The sequence below is a fragment of the Centruroides vittatus genome, unplaced genomic scaffold, assembly GCF_030686945.1.
Source record: "Centruroides vittatus isolate TY-2023 unplaced genomic scaffold, ASM3068694v2 scaffold_386, whole genome shotgun sequence".
Classification (NCBI taxonomy): domain Eukaryota; kingdom Metazoa; phylum Arthropoda; class Arachnida; order Scorpiones; family Buthidae; genus Centruroides; species Centruroides vittatus.
Window position 1 is genome coordinate 2,058,984 of NW_027122706.1, and position 24,407 is coordinate 2,083,390.

At 26.6% G+C, this 24,407-nt stretch overlaps 1 protein-coding gene across 1 annotated transcript in view; it reads right to left on the bottom strand.

Moving 5' to 3' along the window:
- The window catches only part of rg (rugose), a 209,974-nt gene that overhangs the window by 105,207 nt on the left and 80,360 nt on the right, over nucleotides 1-24,407 (bottom strand). Inside the window, exons 18-26 of the mRNA XM_067286654.1 lie at nucleotides 20,876-20,973; nucleotides 18,552-18,644; nucleotides 13,090-13,198; nucleotides 12,504-12,585; nucleotides 10,927-11,050; nucleotides 9,661-9,853; nucleotides 5,686-7,736; nucleotides 5,455-5,608; nucleotides 2,573-2,753 (exon numbers count right to left, since the gene is read on the bottom strand). Coding sequence (XP_067142755.1) covers nucleotides 2,573-2,753; nucleotides 5,455-5,608; nucleotides 5,686-7,736; nucleotides 9,661-9,853; nucleotides 10,927-11,050; nucleotides 12,504-12,585; nucleotides 13,090-13,198; nucleotides 18,552-18,644; nucleotides 20,876-20,973 — 3,085 coding nt within the window. The remainder of the gene's footprint in view (nucleotides 1-2,572; nucleotides 2,754-5,454; nucleotides 5,609-5,685; nucleotides 7,737-9,660; nucleotides 9,854-10,926; nucleotides 11,051-12,503; nucleotides 12,586-13,089; nucleotides 13,199-18,551; nucleotides 18,645-20,875; nucleotides 20,974-24,407) is intronic.

Genomic DNA, 24,407 nt, shown 5'->3' on the forward strand with positions numbered 1-24,407 from the left:
TAGAAATTAACATTATATCATATAATTCAAAGCAAACATAGTTACAGAGGTTGCTACACTTTGTTTATAGCAAGCTTTTTAAGGGATCTGTTGAAAATAGACATTAATGTCATATCAAATTTTCCAAATATACTTCCAGTTATAGTGAGAAGATGCCAATTATGCCATACAGTTTTGTGTCTACATATGAAAAATATACCAAAACATAAAAAAAAACTATCTTTTAAAATTATATTTTTTAAAGTAAATTTTAAAAATTAATTTAAAAATAAAGAAAAATACCACAATATAAATTGTTTTAATAATTAAATAACATTGTTTATTTGTTTTGTTGAAACCGTGTCTTCTTTTTCTTGTTTTGTTTGGTGTCATGACTTGGTAAATTTATAGACACTTGGCAAATTCATCTATTTAATCCATAATCTTTACAGAGACGCATTTTGGGCTTTCGCCCCTCTTCAGTCTGTTATGTAATATACATATGTTGTATCTGGTGGGCATCTGTCCAGCATTTTCCGCACTACGTCTTTCCACTTACTTTCCCCTCCCTGCTAACTTGACTGCTTCCCCGCATGTCTCACAGCGTGTAACTTCTCCCTCCCAGAATGCTGCACACAGCCACGCCTACAACTGTATAAATATACTTTTTAAGATATTCTATTTAATAGTTGTAACCAGCTTTTATGAATTTCTATGCTTAGGTTCTTGTTAATATTATTTTTGTCTGAAGTAATTTCATAGCTTTCTTTAAATTTTCTTTTGTACCAATTTTTTTTTTTGTGTACTATTTTAACATCAGTTTAACATGGTGGTATTCTTTGTCAATGCTTAAGACTTGGTAAGTTTTAATAATAGTTAAACTTTTCTCAATTATTTAATTTATATATTATATGCTCAACATTGCACAACTCATATGCTGCACTTATGAGTTGTGCAATGTTCGTAAAAAACAGAGTTTATTAGAATATCTTAAAAAGTATATTTATACAGTTGTAGGCATGGCTGTGTGCAGCATTCTGGGAGGGAGAAGTTACATGCTGTGAGACATGCGGGAAAGCAGTCAACTTCTCCCTCCCAGAATGCTGCACACAGCCATGCCTACAACTGTATAAATATACTTTTTAAGATATTCTAATAAACTCTGTTTTTTACGAACATTGCACAACTCATAAGTGCAGCATATGAGTTGTGCAATGTTGAGCATATAATATATAAATTAAATAATTGAGAAAAGTTTAACTATTATTAAAACTTACCAAGTCTTAAGCATTGACAAAGAATACCACCATGTTAAACTGATGTTAAAATAGTACACAAAAAAAAAAATTGGTACAAAAGAAAATTTAAAGAAAGCTATGAAATTACTTCAGACAAAAATAATATTAACAAGAACCTAAGCATAGAAATTCATAAAAGCTGGTTACAACTATTAAATAGAATATCTTAAAAAGTATATTTATACAGTTGTAGGCGTGGCTGTGTGCAGCATTCTGGGAGGGAGAAGTTACACGCTGTGAGACATGCGGGGAAAGAAGTCAAGTTAGCAGGGAGGGGAAAGTAAGTGGAAAGACGTAGTGCGGAAAATGCTGGACAGATGCCCACCAGATACAACATATGTATATTACGTAACAGACTGAAGAGGGGCGAAAGCCCAAAATGTGTCTCTGTAAAGATTATGGATTAAATAGATGAATTTGCCAAGTGTCTATAAATTTACCAAGTCGTGACACCAAACAAAACAATTAAATAACAATCAAATTAAAAAAATTAAAATAAATCAAATGACAGCTAATAATTTCTAAAAATGTATATACACTTTATTATTATTATTGAAATTGTCATCTTATCTTGGATGAAATTGTAACAGATATTCACATTTATATATGGTACTTTCTTTCATTTAATTTGTTATCAAAATTATTTATTTATACAGTATTTTTATTTTAATGTATAATAAATATAAATTTGATTTTAAAATATTTTTTAAATGTTAAGGCATATTTTCACCTAAAACAGCTGTTCATTTTTCACTTCCACATTTGTTGATTCAATGTTCAAAAGTTGTTATGATGAGATTTCGACCATTTGCAGGGTTGTTAATATTGATAATAAAATAGAATTAGGTTTATGAGAGATCAATTAGGATCTTCTCTATTGATTGTAATATTGTGATGAGTCGCTAAACTAAGGATCACTGTAAAATAAGTCTACCGTATTAATACAGTGAGGTGCAAAAGTAGGTACACAGTTATTGTTATGGAAAAAAAAACATACAGGAAGAAAATAGAAAGAAAAAGCATTTATTTTTATGTAAAAATTAAATCAGAAATAAGGAATATGAACTAATAAAAGATAAAAATAATAATAATGAACGTCAAACATTTGTATTTCACAGATTCTAACTGTGTACCTACTTTTGCACCTCCCCGTATATAACAGTCATATATAAAAACAAAATATTACATTTTGAAGATAACTATTATATATTTTCAGCAATTTAAACCTAACATTTATATAAAGTTTTTATATAAATTAAATAATTGAGAAAAGTTTAACTATTATTAAAACTTACCAAGTCTTAAGCATTGACGAAGAATACCACCATTGGACATATTTTTTTCTGCTTCAAGCTCATTGAAACTTAATGATGAAGCAAATACCAATACGTCTGTCATATTGACAAGACGCTGTAAAAAAGCAACAGCTACTTCTATAGACATACCCTGTGTTGGTTCTATAACATCTAGTTCATGCTTTAAAAAAAATAATAGTTTTTTTTAAACATTTATATTGTCTTTTAGTTCAATAAATCTTAAATATTGAAATAAATATCAACAAAACTTAATAACTTTTTAAAATAAAAAGAAAAATTATTGCAATACACAAAAATTTTCAAAATGTTTTAGAATTTTCTTTAAGCAATAAAATATGATAAATTATGGTTCAATTGTTCATTAATGATAAAAAATTAAAAAAAGCATAAATAATGAATTTGCATACACACGTGTTACACATATATTCTGTGAAAATAAATTACATAACTTCAGATTTCACTAAAGACAGATTTCGAAAAAAAAAGCATTTATTTTAGACATATTAAATTAGTTAATTCCATCAATTCTTTGTAATGAAATAATAAATGATGAAAAATGTTAAACTAATAAATAAAAACAATTTATTTATTTTCAGAAACAATTTTTTTAATACTAAAAAACCATATTTTTGAATCTGAATTTTTTTCAAATGAAAATAGACATGTTCAAAACAGAAGATAAACTTGCATGCAAAACTGAGTATGACACAAAATAATAATTTTCAGATTTAGAATCAGTAATTTATGCTATTATTATATATTTTTCTATTTTTAAAAATCAATTAGCTAATTTTAACTTACATTAATTATAAGTTTCTAACTTAATTAATCTAAATCATTTAACAATTAATAGATGATTTATTTTAGTAACAAATTATTAAATTATTGATTTTTTTTTGATAAAATACAGTTTAATAAGAAAAACTTCTAATAATCATTTGATTTCATATGTAATTTTATATATTTATTTTTGTAGATAGAGATATTATATCAATTTAAATGAAAAATAGCAAATTTGTGAATACAATTAACCAATAAAATTTAGAGAAATTCAAAAGCATTACTAATTTGATAATTTCCAATGAATGAACCATTAAGCAAAAATTTTGAATACAGTTATTCCTTGATTATGCAGTTTTGCTTAACACAGGATTTGATTAATGCTGCAAAATAAATTGTGACAATTCCTTTACATAAGTGACAAGAGGTTAAATTAACATGCCTTAAAATTTACTAAGCAAAGCACATGCAAGCCTTGAGAAGTGTTTTCTGACTTAGAGAAAGAAAGTAGTAAGTTTGATGATATCATTCCTTTCATGATGCAGCCATGCTCCCAGAACCAGAGAGCCAGCCAGTTACTTCCTTGTCAGAATTAAAAATAGATGTATTACAAACTCCAATTGTTCTACTGAATTTACAAATTATGTCATTTGCAAATTTTATAGCCCATTGACAAAACATGCTTGTTTGCCAAGGTCTAGAAATACATTTTACTTGTTATAATAGAATTTATGTTGTTAAGATAAAAACTAACATTGTTCAATTCTTGATAACTTTTTCTCTATCAACAGTAATTAAAGCAAGTACAACTATTTATAAACATTTACTTTTCATTCATTTTTATTTTTTCCTAAAAGAGTACAGCACCATATCAGCAAATTTATTAATAAGGTAATCAATTATGTGGACAAATTATAATTTTTACTATTGATTATAATATTTAATTAACATGATTTTGATATACTTGGTAACATCAAAGGATTATTAATTGTATTAATCAAGGGACACCGGTATATAAAAAGAAATCACAAATAAAATTTAAAAAAAACAAATTTTTCTTTTGTTTTCATTTTACATAATGCTGAAAATAATTCTAATATAGGTGAAATTTGTCTATATGTACTGTAGAGCGTCGTTTATCTGAAAGCCGATCAACCGAAACGTCGGTTAACCGAAAGCTTTCCAGTCAGACTGTGTCATGCTAAATCAAACGTTTTTGATACTAGATTAACTTCTAAAGTATAATTTTTTTTGTTTTTATATTTTTCAATATATTTATTTTGTTTGTACAAAATAAAGAAATAATTTTTAACGATACAATAGCCATGATTATTATTATAAAAATTTTTGTTAGGCTTAAAATCAATGAAAATTCAACAGAAGTGACATGCAACAAAGAAAAATTTAAATATGTTAATATATTTTTTTGCATATAATCGGTTATCCGAAAAATCAGTTATTTGAACAACCCCAATACCCAATTGATTCAGATAAATGACGCTCTACTGTATATTTAAATATCAAATAAAAGACCATATCTCTTTCTATATAACATAAAATTATTTTTTTTTAAATCTATTGTTTTAATTTGCAATCTATATTTATTACTGATTTCTAATTATAACTGAGAGGAAATTTCAATAAATTATAGAATAATTTCCAATAATTAATTATTGAATTGCCTTTTTATAGTAAATTCAAGTTGGTTTTCATTACAAATCAGCCAATTTTAAAAACAAACATTACTATTCAGGTAAATTATGCTTGAAACTAACTAAAGACACAGTACTATCTTGTAGGTGCAAGCATATAAAAATCTATATTTCACTTAAAAAATGCTTGAATATATAACACTAGCCCCCTATCAAATTTGTGGTTGATATCAAAACCAAAATATTCAATTTCAATTTATTGTATTAGTATTTTCTTTTTATTTATGACTAAATTTTAATTTTATATTTTCCAGTTATTTTGTTTGTTTTGTTCATTTTTACTTTATTTCTTCTTCATAAAGTTGTCACTGAATCTATGCTTTACTAAATAATACAATAATTATAAAATTTAATTCATTTTCAACTTACATTTGGTGATGTAGCTGATGCCAGCAAAGGTAATAATCCTCCACAAGCAATAATTATATTATCTGCTAGTTGAGATATTAAATGAACAGTATTAATGACAAAAATAGCATTTTCACTGCTATTAACAAAATCTATAACAGTTTTAGTTGTGTGACTGCAAAAAAAAAAAAATAAATAAAATGTCAAAATACAAATACAAGAATAAGTATATAAACAATAAATATGAACTACCTTCTCCATACTTGAATATCAGTTTCTAATGAAAAAAGTAAGTCTGATAATAAACGTTGATGAATGATGGACCAACGAAATTCTGGTATACGAAATGGCGGCCTAGTAGGACCACTATTAAACATCTGACGACTGTTATTTCCAGTATTACTCGGCCGTTGTCCTATAGAAAAAGTAGCGGATTTTGGTCTTTGAAGTTGTGTCGATGCATTCTTACGTGAACCAGTTGCACTGCGTGATCGTCGACAAGGTGCTATATCTGCTATATCTGTAGATGCATTATTATTCATTTTAATTTTATTTGTATTATTCAATTTTTCTTCCTTTTTTCTTATTTCATCATTTGATAAATCAATGTTATTTTTTTCTTCTTCATATTCTGTAGATTTATGTAGATATGATCCATCACTTTGACCATCAATATTATTTTCAACGACATCTCCAAGTAATTTACGTTCTTTTTGAAAATGGCCTTCAATTGTACTTATTTCTGTATTTTTTTCTTCAGTTTCATATTCATCAAAATCTTTATCGTCTATCTTTTCACTTTTATCACATTCTGGAGAATCTTGTTTAGTAGCATCTGAACCAGTATTAGAAGGTGTTTCTTCACTTATTTCTGATTTTATAGGTGACTCGCTTAATGATGATTCTTCTTCGGTGTTTTCTTTGCCTAATTCATTAATCTTATTATTCTCTGATGAAATAATCTTTTCTTCAAATGTTTTTTCTGATTCTAATTTATTGCACAATTCTTGTTCTACAGATTGATAAGTAGCTACAATTATTTCAGATTTTGGTAACTCTTCTAAACTTACTTCTTCATCCAAATTAATTTTGTTATTTTGACAATCCTCAAAATTATCTGATTCTCCTTTATCATTATTTTCTTTCACATAATATGATGTTACTTCTAATGTATTATCATCATTTTTTTCTATTGTCTGCTTAATATGTTCTATTGTTTCAATACATTGTTCATTCACTACTTTTTCAGTTATCATTGTATCTTCAACTGCTTTTTCATCAATTTCTATATTTTCTTTAGATGTTACACTTATTAAATTATCATCATCATTGCTATCATTTAATTTATCTATAGTATTTTTGTTTGAACAAAACATATTAATTTCAGAAGTATTTTGCACTATCTCATCTTCATTGTTAGAATATAAAGCATTCTTAGAGTTTTCTTCTTTTTCATCACAACTAATGTGTTTAATATTTACATCTTCCTGAGAAATAATATCTTTATTTTCAGAAAACTTTGTAGGATTTTCTTTGTCATTATCCACTAAAACTGAAAGTTCATCTTTTGTCTGTTTTTGTTCCTTCTCTAATACAGAATCCTGAATGGGAAAAGTACTAGATGATTCATTTGAATTAATATCTAACTTTGATTTTTCTGTTTCATTATCACTAACTGGTAGCTTATCTAAAACATTTTCTGTTTTATTGTTAACCAATATCATTTCTTGTGATTTATTACAAATGTTATCATTGGATACATCATCCGTAGAAATAGGAACTTCATTCTTAGAGTTACTTGTCTTAATGCTATCGTCTGACTTAATTATTTTGTCATGAAGTGAAGATTTACTATGAATTAAATTAGCATCAACAGTTTTATTGTCAGTAGATTTGTTTGAACTTCCTTCATTTACATTGATTTCTTTTATATGATTAGAATTCACATTATTTTTTTCATTTCCTGTAATAGTTATGCTATTATCAGACACTGAATGATCATCATTAGTAATAATCCTTTCTGGTTTATTTAAAATTACATTATTATTTTTCTTTAGGTCCACATTTCTATTTGTTGAATGAATTACAGAACCTTCATTTATATCATACTCACTCTCAATCATAGGATTTTCATTTTTGGAGAGATTAGTTGCATTTAATGAATGATTATCATTATCTAATCCAGAAATAGTACTAATAGGTTTTTGTTTACGAATAGCAGGATCTGTAATATGATCAGAACGTCTTTGCTCATATTGTTCATATATCTGTGAAAACTGAAGTTTAAACTCTTCAAATGAAACCTAAAAATAAATAAATTTATTTTAATACATTAACAAAATCTCACTGTTATTTAATAAATTTTATAAAAGTACAGTACACACTATTTCAATTTTGTTTACAAAATTATATCTTAATTCAAAGTGAGTTAATAAATTTTAATTAAAACCAAATTTTTAAATCTGCATATTTTCAATATATAAATTTAATTTTGCAAAAGGAAATAAAAAAAGTAACAACTCTTTACTAATAATAATTTGTATGTATTTTTTTTGTCGCAAAAAGTGATGGCCTAAAACACAAGAGTTCTGGAAACTGTTACACCTTTTAACAACTGCTTCCATCTAGCTTGTCCATCTGAGTGAAGAAAAGAAAATGATGTCTACATAAGTTCATCTACAGTCGAAGAGCAGAAGAATGTGATTCATTTTCTGTGGGAAATGGTTAAGAAGTTGTCGAGCATTCATGTTAAAACAGTCAAAGTATAAGGTGAAGATTATCTAAATATCTCATCAACATCTGTAGACAGTGCAAAATGTTTGCATAAAGTAGCCAATCTGTAACAGATAAGCCTCATTCTGAACATGTATTAAATGCCACTAAGCCAGGAGAAGTCATTGCAGTGAACAAAAAACCATTGAATTCATCTGAAGATCCTGCCTGAATAGTTTAACATTTTCTTTTGTACATCACATAAGACACTGTGCATGGAAAGCCTGAGCACAGAAAAATCAGTGCTTATTGGGTGCCCAGACAACTGAGAAAATAAAAACTGTCATCAGAATGATAACATGTTTAAATCATTTGGAACAATATCACAAAGAAAGCAACCAATTCATTGAAAGCATCATCACTGGGGACATGTCTTAAGCATACAATTTCACACTATAATCAAAAAAAAGTGAGTATGGTTTGGAAACATCTGTGATCACCTGCACCAAAGTGATGCAATCTATCAAGAAAGTTTGCTTTTTGGGACCAGAAGAGTATTTTTCTAGTGGATTTCCTTCCATATGAAACAACTATAATGCTGTTACATACTGTGACACCCTGAAGTGGTTACAATGAGCATTACATGACAAGACCAGATTTGGGAACTGATGACGATGACAATCACCTTCTGCATAATAATAAACATCTATATGTCTACAGGTCAAAATATTTAACTTTGTCACACACTGAAACAAGTACTTGAACCAGTATGGTTCCTATGTGGAAAAGTAGCCACATTTTAATGATTTTATTACATGCCAAAACACAAACATGAATATCAATTATTTATATCCTCTGCAAATCAATTTTTAAATTTTGTCAATTTTTTTCGTTTACTATTAAATGATTTTCTGTTTGTTGTATTTTTATGCCTTTTGTGTCATATTTTTCTTTCTTTCCTCACATGTTTCATAATTGTCTTCTTATGCACTCATCACAATGTATTAACTTATAAATGCTGTACAAAATTGAAGTTAAACTATGATATAATGGCTAAATAAAGCCATGAATAAAATTAATCATAGAGAAAATATTAATTACTGAACAATATTACCAAAGAAACAAAAAGTTTTACCATAAAAGAGGAGAAAACACAGTAGTCTTTAAAGCAGAAATTTTTTTTTACCAATATGACATTGAAAATAAATGCAGAAAAATCTCCTCCCAAAAAAAATTACTATAAGTGATTGTGCTTGGTGTTACCAGAAATAATCTAAAAAATTAAAAACAATTAAAAAAAAACTTAGAGTAAAGAAAATAATCTTGACATATTTGAGATATTTCCCTCATAACTGTAGTTTTTCCTGTTTTTTACTTTTCATATTATTTGTCATAAAATTAGCATTAATAACGAACATTTAATTTCTTTTTGTGTAGATAATAGACTTAATCAATAATTTTTCTAATTCCAAAACTTACAGTATTTTTTTAATAAAAATAATTAAATTAAAATACCTTTGAATGAACAATTGCAAGAGTATCTACCCATACTCTCCAACCACCATATTCAAATTTTATTGCATGATGTAATAGCATTCTAAATAAAGAATAAACCATATCTGAAATTTTTTGTTCTTCAGCACAATGAGGATGTATATAAGCCATAGCTATTAACCATTCTTGCCAAACAGACATTTGTAGTACAGTTCTGGAAATAAATTAAGAAATTATTAATGGATCAATATCTAATATAAAATTTTATATTAATGTAAATAATCTCTAAATCATCTATGTCTGCATATAGATCCAAACTCAAAATTTACATAAAATGTCATTAAACACCCATTCATAACTGTTACTGATGAGATCTAGCACAGACAATATCAGATTGCTATAGTTCCCTATATTTTAAATCATTATTTCTATGTTAGTTATATATATATATATAACTGATAACTGCTAAAATTTTTCAGTAGATTTCTGTTATATTTAATATTTACCATGTGTTATTCAATATGTATATGGTTCCAAAAACAATTATTTTTAGTGCTATGTTTTTTCCAAATTGCATCTACTAGAGGCTAACACCTCTAGTGGATGCATAAAGTGCACCCTAAATTTTAAAGAAAATGAATTAGTTTGAATAATTTTGATAATTAATTAATTGATTATTTTTCATTTGAATTAACACAGTGGCGTAGCTAGGATTCTCCGGGCCCGGTGCGGAACAAGATTTGTGGGCCCCTGAAAAAAATTTTTCGGCAGGGGTGTCCTTTTTCCGTAATGATAATCGGGAACGTCCAAACAAAAACAAGTAATTTTTTCTATAAATTTCGGCTTTTGAATTTATTTATTCCATTGAAAACATTGCGTTTAGATATTCTCTTTCTTTCGTTTGATGAATGATGCATTAGGTATTTTCTTTTTTTTTTTGTTTTGTTTATGTAAATGACGAACTAAAATATTTTTGTTTAGTGGTTTATATAGTGTATAATTAGATTACAGTTAAGTTGCTGGTTTTCCTGTGTAATAAGGGCCCCAGCAGCTCAAGTAGCTAAATGCCAAATTTTGCTTTGTTCTGATTGCCGTGAAAAATTTTCCAGGTCTTTTTTTCCTGATTTTAGGGCCCCTATGAGCCTGTTGCTTTCCAGGGGCCTGGTGTGGACCACACCTACCACACCTACCACACCCCCCCTAGCTATGCCACTGATAAAACATACAAATAATTATTGTTTACATAAACATAGCTATACATAATTTATTTTTTATAATATTTTTTACCTTCTATTATCTTTGTTGTTGTTACATAAGAGAGTCATATCTGATAAAAATAATTTCTTTACTTCCATTAATTCTTCAGATGGTTTAGACTGTCTAATAAGAGTGGCCACAATTTTTAAAATCACTGTAAAATAAATCAAATATCATAAAATAAATTCAACACCATTTTTTAAATGAAATTAAAATGGATAAAAAAAAAAATATATATTTTATTTTAAAACATATTCTTAGAAGTTAATTACAACTCATCTATACATCATATTTAAGAGGAAAAAAAATTATATAACATTTTCTTCAAATATTCATTAAGTAAAAAATATAAAAATATTTTTCTTCATAAATACAGAGTGCCTATTATTTATGTAGAATAATATTTTTGTATTTTATGCCATAATAAAATGGCACATATACATAACAATTCCATAAAAAAAATAAGAATAGTGTTTTTGGAAGTTTGAATCTAAAATGAAAAAAAAAAAAACTAAATATATATATAAAATTATACATTTGTATAAATTATATACTGTAATACCCCAAACTTACACGATAGGTGAAACTGAGCAATAACCGCGTAAGTCGAATTCATGTAAGTCGGGGTATAATTTCGCATATAAATACATACAAGTTATTTTTAATTGGGGCTGTAGACTAAAGAAAACAATAATTTAGAAAAAAATGTTTAATAAAATCTTAGATAGTATATACGTATAACAAATTATATTATTAAAATCGTAAACTGAAGTTATTTTGATGTATTGTAGAAGGCTTCATAAAATCTAACAAATTCGTCTGACGGCTCAAAGATTTTTTTTTCTCCCGCAAAATTTCCTCGTAGCATGCTAATAATCTTTTTATTTCTCGTTTTGTAGAAGAAATGCGCTCTTCGTTGGAGTCTATATTTTCTAAAATTTGTAACCCCTTTTCAATTGAACTGAGGCCTTCTGTCAAGTTTTCACAGTTTCGAGAATTTTTTCTTTACCTTTTATAAATGTTCTGACCATCGATTCCGGTAGATCAAACTTCTTTCCAATTCACAAATTTTCATTTTTGTATCGCAGTCTTTAATAATGTTAACGTTACATTTCAAAGATAAAGTTTTTCTTTTCTTGTTTGATGCAGAAGAATCAGTTCTATTTCGTTTAGATGACATAGTAGAGTCTCTCAAGTCTCCGTAGATATAACAAACACAGAAATAAATTGTAGCTATGCGTCAATTCCACGCGACATGTCCGAACACGTAAGCTGAACAATAGTGTGGGGAGAGTGAGTAATCAAGAGTTGCGTGGCACTCAAACAAAAGACGAATCGACGAGATTTGAAAATCGTAACTCCGGTTCGCGTAAGTCGGGGTAACGTAAGTCGAGGTATTACTGTATTTGTAAAAATTGATAAATATTTCATATTAAACAACTTATTTTATTGATTTCAAAAATAAAATTAAAATTGAAAATCATTGAAACTTGCTGAAACTGTTGTACATTAAAAACCTTTATAATACATTGAAGATTTAATTATAACTTTCAAACAAATTAAATAAGACTTTCTAAAATTTTAGGTAAGAATTATAAAATACTTACTTGGATTTTCTAATCTATAATGTGACTCCGGTTCTGCATGTTTAGTGTACAAAATTTGGCTTGAAACATGTTCTGTCAAAATCTATAATATTCAAAGAACGTAAAGCCATTACAAAGTTAACACAATTATTTAATTTACAAAACAAAATATATTTGTTATTGAAAGAAGTGAATAATAACTTAAAAATAAATAATTTTAAATAATTAAAGTTGGATTGGAAAATTTAGTATGACATTTCAGATATACAATGAAATGAATGAAAAAAGTAATTGATAAAATAAAATTAGTTTTTTTATTGTATTTAAAATTACTATAATACAATTTTTAATCTAAAACATTTTTGTGTGTTTTATTTTATTTAAAAACAAGATGTATTTGTTTTTAAATTAAGTTTTTACGTATTAAATTAAAATTTTATTGAAATCTGATAAACATCAAATTTCAATAAATATTTTAATTTAAATATCAAGTAAATCTCTTATATTTAAACTGTATATAATAAAGAAAGTGTGTCATATTTTGTAAGTTTAAGCTGCCCTAATGACCAAAAATTAGATGAATAAATAATAAATATGCATTAAATACCTCATACAGTACATTGTAAGTAGAAAGGGTAAGATGATCTGAATGCAATAAAAGACGTTCAGTCAGTAGCATATATAAATTATGAGGATTCATCACATCATGTTTTCTTCTAGATAAAAAAGAAAATTAATAATTATTATTATTATTAAATAACTATTTATGACATTCATAATAATTGATTATTTATATTATGTAAAAATTTAACAATTTTTTAATATTAATTGTGATTACATTGAGACTCATGATTAAAGACGATGATAACTGGATTATAACATTAAGCACAGTAAGTAAATAAGAATATAATTAACAGAAATCCTAGTTTCATTCACTCTGATGTTAAAAAACATGTCAAAACAATTAAAAAATATAAAACTTGAAGATGTATCAATCATGATTACTATTATTAATCAATAGTAATTCATACAATATAATAACATATACAACCAACCCAATAATTCATTTAAATACAAAATGAACAGCCAGATTCTTCATCAAGCTATTTAAGACTGATTAATTGTTATAGTAAGTAATTTGGCAGGAGATAGGCAGTTTAAGCCATTGTCTTCTATTAAATTTAATAATTAGAAATAAATAAATTTAATTTAGAATATTCTGGAAGAAAAGATTGGTCTACAGTGGAACCAAAACTCACAACTCCTGTTAACCTTTTCTTCCAAAATATACTAAATTAAATTAATTTATTTCTAATTATTAAATTTAAGACAAGATGGTGGCTTAACTTCTTATCTCCTGCCAAATTACTTAGCAATTAATTAGTCTTAAATAGCCTAATAAAAAATCTGGCTGTTTGGCATTTAAATTTATATAATGTTGTTTGCTAGCTATTTTGCAATCCATCTTTAATGATGCTTAACATATGATTGAAATAAAAAAAATTAGTAATTTAAACTGCTATATTTAGAGCAAATAATAATTAAAACAATGTTTAATATTTAAAGCACTGGTTAAGACTTAATAACAGCAGATAACTGACAATGATTGCATATTATTAGAAATACATTGAAGCTTATAGCATAAAAAACAACTTATTTTTAATCTGCTTTTTACTTGAAGATAATAATGATTATAACCAAAATTCTGATTAAAATGAGTAAAGTTTTTAAGTGTATTTTAATTTATGTCTTTTGGGACAAGTTAATTCCAATAATATTGGACAACCGATAACAATATCCATAATTATAACAAGCAAAATAGTAAGTGAATTATACATAGCAAAAATTTGATGGACATTATTTTAAAATATATTAAACAACAAATTTTATGTAAAACATTTTTATAATAAAAAAATAATTAAACATTTGTATGTTGATAAACTTACATATAAACTTCTAAATATGGAATTTAGAAATTTAAATATAATGTTATAAAATAAAATTTTAAAAATTTCTTTGTAAATTTTTTGTTCTAAATAAATAATACAAACTCTAGTTTACTGAATTATTAATTTTGGATTTTTAATCAGATGATTTTTAAAAATATTTTGAGTCATCTTAAAATGAAAATTTACAATTCAGTTTTCGTTTAAAACCTAAAATCTTATAATTTAAAATATTCAATAATCATTTGCTGTTTTAAAATACAGGCAGAACTTGATTTTCAGGTAATATGCCTTCCTAATGTGTTATGAAAGTTGAATGTTCAATAGTCAAATTTGACTTTTTGATGTTTGTTTGTTAACTTAAGTTAAGGCAATGCAACACTTGGGCCATCTGCATAGGGGGGAATGCCTTCTGGGAAGTCTTTTTAAGGGTAACTGGCCCCTATTCAGGCATTACAGATGTGAAGAAAACCCAAAAAACTTCACATGGCCAGCCTGTCCTGGTAGGGCACAAACCCACAACCGAACTCCCAGTGTTCAGGGAATGGAATTGCTTGGCCACTGGTAGGCCCTTGACTTTTTGAAAAGTGACAAATGTATTAACATCCTTTGTTATAAATAATATCATGTTTTATTACATACACTGTTATTTTTTATACATTTGTTAAAACTAGTTATTGTTATTGTTTTTTACAATTGTTATCATTGTTTTCATTCATATATCTTCTTATTTTGTTTTAGATTTCATACACAATTGGTATTTATTTATTTATTTATTCATTTTGTATTTTTTTTTATTACAATGCATGAAATGTCTCTTCTGACAATAAACGTACTTGGTTTGTAACTAACTTAGTTGGTTAGTTACAAACCAACCAACCATCTAACAATAATGTTGCATGTTAAAAAGGGAATTCTGTTCCCAGAGAAGTAAAAATACATTAAAAATTAAGATAGGAGAGTTTTAATTTCTATGATTAATATGTTGCAATACATGAAACATTATTTAAAACCTTAAAACCATAGATTAAACAGAAAGTAGAAAATGAAAATTAATTTTTACAAATGATTTTGTTGTTACCGAAACTGAAAGAAAGTACAATTGTACAATAGCTCAAAAGGTTTGTTTCTCAGCTAAATATATACAATAATATGAATTTGGCATACAAAAAGCCAATCTATGAAAGAGCAAGCTGTCTAAAATCAAATATAATTTTAATTTAATTTTAAAATTTAACTTTTTCATAATCTTTACATGAGATGCAAGTCAGTCTTACTTAACAGATCAAAGTTCATAATCATAAAATAAGAATTTTTTGTAAACATTTTATCTTCAACAGATAAAATCATATTTCATATAATATAAACTGACTGAAAATTTAAAAAAAAAATTCAAATAAATACAATACAGTGAAACATGGTTAACTTCTTTCCCAATCATCTAGCATAGGGATTTACATGTTAAATCAAACTGGTTAACTCAAATTTGTCAAACTGTTTAATTTGAATGGAGTTTTGATATAGTATTTTCATAACCTCTCCAGAATTTTAATTTAAATAAAATAATTAACATTCATCCATCGAATAAACAATCAGGAATTTTCTATAAAGTGTGGAAGCCACATACAAATAAAAATAAACATCATGTGACGGCAGGGTGGTGACATAGACAGTGTGTGATCTAGATATTGTAACTGCTATTCAAACCTGCTTTTTTTCAAACTTTTTTTTTGTTTTATTTGATTTCTGATTGATTTCTCCATTTAGCTGATGCAATAAATAAATGGGTTTTTGATAAATTAATTTAAAAAAAACAATACTAAACAATTCTATGTAAAAAATTTAACCTTTGTTATATTTTTAAAATTTTAATTGCAATCATAAAGAGTAATGTGTTTGTGACAAAAAATAAATAATGGATCCATTCTAGGCACAAAATATCACAATTTAAAAAAATCCTTACTAAACACTTAAGAGTGAACAGATCAAATTTGAGAAAGCATTAATCAGTAGCTTACTTAACTTTTTAATTTAGTGTTTTCGAGTTTTGGAGGCAGTCCATAAATGAAATATGCTAGAAGGGAGGGAGAGGGTTAAGTCAAGTTGGACACAGTCAGACAAAGGGGAGGGGAAAGATTGAGTTTCAATGCATGCCTATCATATTTGATTAAATTTTATATGTTTTATGCATTTTATTTTATTTATTTCAAAATTTCTCAAGTTTCATTTCTACTTATAGTATCTATCATTTATAAAGTGATAAAAGGATTTAAAGAAACTGAATTTTGTTGGACATCTGAAAAAGGGGGGGGGGATTATGGAAACTTGGACAAACTGGGACAAGGAAGGAGTGGGAGTATAAATTTCAAGAAAAATGCAGATATAATTTATGGACAGCCCCTCTGGACAACAGAGAGGTTTACATTGACACAACTATTCTACATAATAAGACCCATGGAAATATCATATGGGTCACAATGAACCAAAGCACAAAATCTTGATTTTTATCTGAGTCTCCTTAACTCAAAGTTCAATTTTTTTTCCTCAATGAACTTGAGTTAACCAGGTTCCACACTAATAAGTTATATAGAAGAATTGTAATTATGATTTGTTAAAACATTAAAATTTACAAATAGAATACTTGAAAAATTTCAATTTTAACAACTCTAAACTATGTTATCTAATCAATTATCCCTGTATTTTAATTAATAATCTCTATCTTTCTTCTTGTTAATAAAATTTTCTTTTTATCGTGAAAAGAAGACCAAAATTCTCTGCTATACCCTATTCTATACAAAAAACAGAATAAGAGCTCTATTTATTTGTATCCTAAATTACTCTTTCATCATTTACCAAAATGCATTCTGACAACATTGCTATCAAAACTTTTTCATACATTTTTGCATTCTAATTTCTTCTTTCAATTTTTTTTTGACATTATTCAGATACAAAATGTTACTTCTAATATCTATTTTATATTTAAATTAAAACTAAAAATAAGAATCACAAATAAAATTATATAACCACAAAACCCACTTTTCTCTATGGTGCAAGACATAGATTCTGAAAAAGAAAGATCAGAATAGACTAGAGGCAGCACAAATGAGATTTGAAGAATCTCATTTGCATTGGTAGGACTCAAAAGAACTGATAAAATAGAAATGAAATAAGTTATTTAATGAATATAAATAATATTACAGCTAACAAAAAAGTGATTACGTAGAAAGGATGAAAAATAAAATGCTCCAAAAAAATACTAAACAACATACTAATCGGGAAGAGAAAGATGCAAAGACCAGTTTGAATGGTTTGATATAAAGGAATGGGAACATCTAAACCATAATTGTAAAGAACAACAGCCAATAATATACAATATTATGTTTTAAAAATGTAAATTGAAGTTGCCTCTTATAAACAATTAATTATAAAGTTTATGAACTTGAATTAAACAGGTTCCAAATTTATAATTTTTTGTCAGTATTAGATTTGTATCAGCATAATTAATGTTTTTGTAAACTTTTCACTTCACAAATAATTTCAAGGAACCAAATCCATTCATTACACAAAAATTACCAATAAATTCATCTATTTTTCATGTTATTTAATTAAAAATGTTTAACTTTTGATTAGAAATTTCTCAATTAAAAGCTAAACTTTATCAAATCATATGCCTCAGTGTCCTTATCTTATAGTATATTATTTAAAATGTCTACTCTGACATATTTTATTAACAAGACATATTATACAGATGTCTTTGTTCAGAAAAAGTTAAGAAAGCTTATCAGAGAATGAGGGTTCAAGTGAAAGTTGGAATAAAAAATATATTTAAGAAATATAATAAAAGTTGTAATTCTGATTTTCGAAGTGCTTAAAAATCGAAAAATTAAAATATTGAATGTAGACCTGCTAATGAGGGACAAACTGATCCAAAACACAATATCATGTATAAAGTGTACAGGTGGAAAATAAAGACTATTTTCGCTAATAAGCTTTCTTAACTTTTGCTGAACAAAGACATTTGTATAATACGTCCTGTTAATAAAACAAGTCCAAGTAGACATTTTAAATAATATAAATTTTATCACTTTGTTAACAGAAAGTAGTAATAACATTAATAACTTACTTATGTGTACTTCTGCTGAGAAAATATCCTAATAATTTCAATGCTTGTAATCTGATGACTTCATTTGTTGATCCTAGTAATTTAAATACTGTCCTAAACAAATAAAGAAATAATAATAATTGCATCAAATTATTTTTTTATTTTTATTTTGTCAACAAACCATCACATACACTTAAATTAATCAATTTAATACATAATTTTTAATCTAGTTTTATGTGGTTTAACAATCCTGTAGTCTGGAATATTTTGAATCTTTTACAGATCACCACCATCAGAATGGATTTTTTTACATCTGTAGTCAAACACTTTTTAATTATCATTTAGAAAATCATTCTTCTTTTGAAGTTTAAAAGTTGTAATCATCATCTTTATGAATTACATAAATATTTGTAGCATTTTGGGACCTAATGCATTTCAGACCATAAAGAGTATAAGACTAAACTTACATTCAAAATTTGTTTATTTAAATAGTTTGATTTAGCATTTTAAATTTCCAAAAACTGGCTAAATCATTTATTTATTCATATTTTAAAATACATTCTGCTTTTTAATTACACTGTAAAAATTTTCAATGATCTGAAGGCACTAATAACTACAAAATATCTGCATATAATGTATTCTTGTGTGTGTGCATGCATATCATTGCTATTCAATTTAGTACACAAGATACACTAAACATTGAAACACACTGTTTAGAAAATATCACATCATAAAGAGTTTTCTGATGTTAAAATGAAGATCAGTCATTAATTTAAAATGAATATATAATAAATAATTGATATATTCATTTAAAATTTTATATTAGAAGATGGTGTGTGCTAATCAGATAAATTATTATACTCTTTAAAATATAATTTTTAATGAATATAATTTTTCATTTTGAGTGTTAATGTCCCAGAAAATATATTACGAAAACCCAAAAGCACTAGAATAATAAAGATATGAGCTCTGTACAAACAGCGTTTTGAGTGATAAGTTGGTACAGAAATTGTTCTATATGTTAAATATTTGAAATATTATTATTATTACAAAATAACTTTCTTAGGAACATACAAAATTGTGAAAGAGAATTTTGTATAATAACAAAATAGAATGAGCAATTATTTATTGTGACATTAAAAATTGCAGCCTGGCATGTGACAATCATATTTTTAATTAATTTAATTTAAAATATATCCTTTTTAGAGAAAAAAAAATTTTTCTTACAAGACTATACATATACATGAGTCCATATCCTTCAGTCCCTTCACACGCTTTTGTAGAGGCATTAACAAGGCTATGACAGAACTGACCTTTTATTTGAGGCTACTGTCCACCAACAAATGTAAAAAAGTTAGAGTCCTCTAGCAGTAGCATACACAAATAAAATGTCAGTTCTGCCATAGACTTGTTAATGCCTCTACAAAAGCGTGTGAAGGGACTGAAGGATACATACTACTTAATGCAGTGTATAATGTATTATTTTTCCACACATAAAACACGGGAAAATTACAAGTAACTTAAATGCAACATGGGTAATAAAATAAAATTTAATATAACCTTAGTTTACTTTAGAACTAAAAGTTTTGAATTGAAATATGTTATGTCTTTTTTAGGTTTTTTAATTTTTGCTGGGGCATGATTTTTTTGTTTTCAAGAATTTTTTATTTGGCGATTTTTTTATTCTTCCTCTTTTCCATTGTTATTGTTTTTTTGGGAGGTTATTTGTTAATGGCCTCCATTGTAATAACTTAAGTATTTTTTACAAAAACATAATTCATAGAGAAAAATATAATGTATAATTTAAAAATTTCCAAACTAAATGGAATAACTTGAATAGGTTTGAAAAGATTCAAAAATGTTTTCTTTATTTATTTACATGTAAATTTCAATTTAATTATCACAAAAGTTATTACAGAAGTTTCAGTTCTAAATAATTCACTAACAATGCACTGTAGAATAGACAATGTAATTTATGCCATTGTTTATTGGCATATAGTTTTTATTTATTTATTACTAGACAAGAAGACTATTTTAGTATAATTTTAACATCAATGAAACATCATTTTAATTAAAAGTTATTATCTCCACTAAGTTTTATTGTTACTTTTTATTACAAAATTATTTGTAAGTTTAAGTCATTTCACTACTGTAAAGTATTACTATTATTATACATTTTTTGGGGGTCTTTAAATTGTAAAATTAAGGACAAAAATTGCAACATGAAATACAAAAATAAAGATTTTATATTTCATGTCACAATAATTGATTGACCATATATTACAATAGAAAATACATTAATTTACAATCAAAAAAGAAAAAGATACAAATCAATATAATTTTACCTTATTCCATATTTAACATCAAAAGCAGGAACCATTGATGCTGGATGTTCTGACATCAGTGACATTAACATTTGCAGTACATCATGTAAATTTTCATCCTGAAGATTAAATTACAAAAATTATAAATTTCATAATCAAAATCAGATTTAGCAAACAAATATTATGATTAAAATGTTTAAAACTCATGTTTAAAAAAATGAATACATACACTGATCAAAACAGTTAGGAGAATAAAATATGTCACATTAAAAATCATTTAAGACAAACAATTCTAAATGTCAGATGTTATGTAAAATTCCATTGTTTTTCAGCATGAAATTTTGCTACATCATTAAACACATCCTTCTGATTTTGAACTGACTTCTGGTTTGAAGGATTCAACCTTCCAAATTGGGGATGATCTTCCTCAATTGGATGTTCATCATGATCATGCTTTCTTCTAGAATTGAGAGAATCGTTCATGTTGTATCTTCTTCAGTCGAGTAATAGTTCTTCTATAGCTTGACCCACAACTGAGGGAGACCATCCCCAATCAGGAAAGTTGAATCCATCAGACCAGAAGTTTGTTCAAAATGAGAAAGATGTGTTTGATGATGTAGCAAAGTTTCATGCCAAGAAACATCAGAATGTCAATGGCAAGAAACATCATGACACCAAAGAATCTGTTATATAAGATACAGTAAAATATACAGTAATATGTGGAAAAACATGTGTTTGAGCCAAACTGTTGTCATACATTCATTTATTTCACTGGCTTGCACATTTTTACCGAAGTTATATACTCACTTAATTGTTTTGACCAGTATATAAATGTTAAGACTTTTTGTAATTTGAAATATGCAATGAAATAATTTTTTTAATGTTAAATAAGTAGCACATTTATTTTATGTTATCATTTTTACTTTTAGTGTAAATTAGAAGAATGTTATGTAAATATCCTCAATCATATAACAAAGATACATCTGATTAAAACTAACAATATTAAATTTAAAAAGTTTTTTTTATCTTATTCAAATTATGACATAATAGAAATAACTGGAAATACATAATATAAATTAACATATATTTAAAACAGTTCTTACATCAATAATTAACAAATTCTTTAATTAGCAAAAATTATAACTTTAATAAATCATAAGTTAGCATTTTCTATAGGAAACTTAAAAATGTAAAAATTAATTTATGCCATATAAAACTAAAAAACTTCCTCAAAAATTAATGTAATATTATGTATGTAAACAGCAGTATATGTAACATAATTAAATAATATACAGTGTGATCATATAGTTATTTCACAGTGATGTGGCTCAGCCAAGTGGTGACATCATAACTTACTTTAACTCTATTATTACAGAAATTGCTTTTAGCCCTAGGTATAATTAAATTAATTAAAATATCTATAACCATGAAGCAGATAATAGTAAGGGCTTATCTCACCAATGATAATGGGCACAAACGCTCAGAATCAAAGTAAAAAACATTTAATAAAACAAAAAACGAGGTGTACAATAAGATGACTACATAATTATGGAAACTGAAAAACTCAAAATGCATTTCGGACTATTTTCCAATAGAAAATAGTCCTCATCAGTTGGTATTAACTAAAGATTTTACTATACTTAAAAATTATACAAAGTGAAAAAAAAAATAAACTTAAAACTAAATTTAAAACTATGCCTAAAGCTATACAATATAAAGATAAAAATGTTGCCATGATTGTATGAGCAGTAAGCATTATCAATGTAGACAGGAGTAATAATCTTACTATTATCTGTCTCATAGTTATAGATATTTTAATTAATTTAATTACTTTAACTCTTTCGACATTTGGTCTTCCTTTAACGTCATTACTTCGTTCCTGGAAGCTGCTTCCATTTCCTGCTCACTACAGAGCAACTTTACAATCACACTGTATAATTATTTTGTCCATATCTCATTACAGACAATGTTTTCGAAATTGATGTTTTTATACTGTGACAAATAATATATGTCAAAAAGTTTTTTTAAATATGACATAATTAAAGAGAGAAGCAACACATAAGGGTATCAATGTGTTTAGTAAACAAGAGCCATTTTTTAATGATGCAATAATTAACTCAACTTAATTAAACAAGCACAAGATGACTGATCTAAGCAAGGACCAGAAGCTTTTTCTTGTGAAGGCATATTACCAGAATGATGAACAGATAGCCAGAGGGCATTTCATACTATACTAAGTTTGGTATATCCAGAAACCCTAGTGACAAAACACTTAGAAGATAAGAAAATGAGAAATTTTTCATTTCTAAATGGTAATGTCAAATTTTAAGTTCCTATATCTCATACTAAACAGTAATTTGATATCAATAGGATAATTCAAAAGTTCCTTGAACATGGCTAAATGATTGTAGCCATACCCAAGCCCTGAAATTTTAGTTTTGACTCCTGAAAGGCTAAAAGAAATTTCAAAATTTTTTGAAGTCAATCCAAGCAGTTCCATCAGAAAGGCACCACAAAGACTGGGCATCAACAGAGAATCTCTCTGCATTATTCTAAAATATCTTCTCTAGATGCATGCTTACAAAATTACTATTCATCAGAAATCTAGCCAAGGTGTGATGGCAACTTGAGTGAGCTTTGCTAATAAAGACAAAATATTTTTGTCACTTTGGGACATTAGATGCCAAAAAAATAATATTCATGGTTAAAGCATATTTTCATCTTGATGGATATGTTAATAAGCAAAACTTTTGATCTTGGAGAACATTCAATCCACAAGTCACTGTGTTTGGACACAGTGACTTTTGGATTCAATGTTCCCCAAAATCTATGCTATGCTATTCCCAAATGTTCCCAAAATCAATGCTATGCTATTCCCTCAATGTTAAGACAAAGTTCCAAAAATCTATGCTATGCTATTCCCATTTCTATACCCATGCTATGATCTTCACTGGATCATAGCATGGGCAGCAATTATGTCAAGTGCCGAAAACTTAAATTTCAAAGATACTCTAATCATAGGTGCCATATATAAAAGTTTCTTGGAGACCAAACTTTTCCCTCAGGCAAGGAAAAATAATTTTGTCTAGAAATATCACTTTATACAAGATGGTGCTACTCCCTATTACACCCAAGATGTGTTTGAAAGTATTTTCAACACGTATCAGGATTGTGTTATTGAATCAGGTGACCCAAAATTTGTGGATAGTGGGGTTGAATGGCCTCCTTAGAGTCCTGATTTAAACTCTTGGGACTTTTTTCTCTGGGGGTTATATCAAAGATAATTGTTACAAGAAAGGGCCAAATAATGCAGAACAATTAAAGACTGCAATTAAAAAGGTTATTGAGACTATCAAAAGTGACATGCTAGAAAAAGTTTTTTTAGGGGTTTGAAAAAAGGTTTAAATTTTGTGCTGAATCATATAGATGCACTTTAGAAATATCTGCTATTAAAATGAATTTAATACTGTATAATGTGATTTTGGACTAATTAAAATCCATTTATTCATTAAAAATTTATTGCACTTTAATTGACATACTATTTGTCACTCTG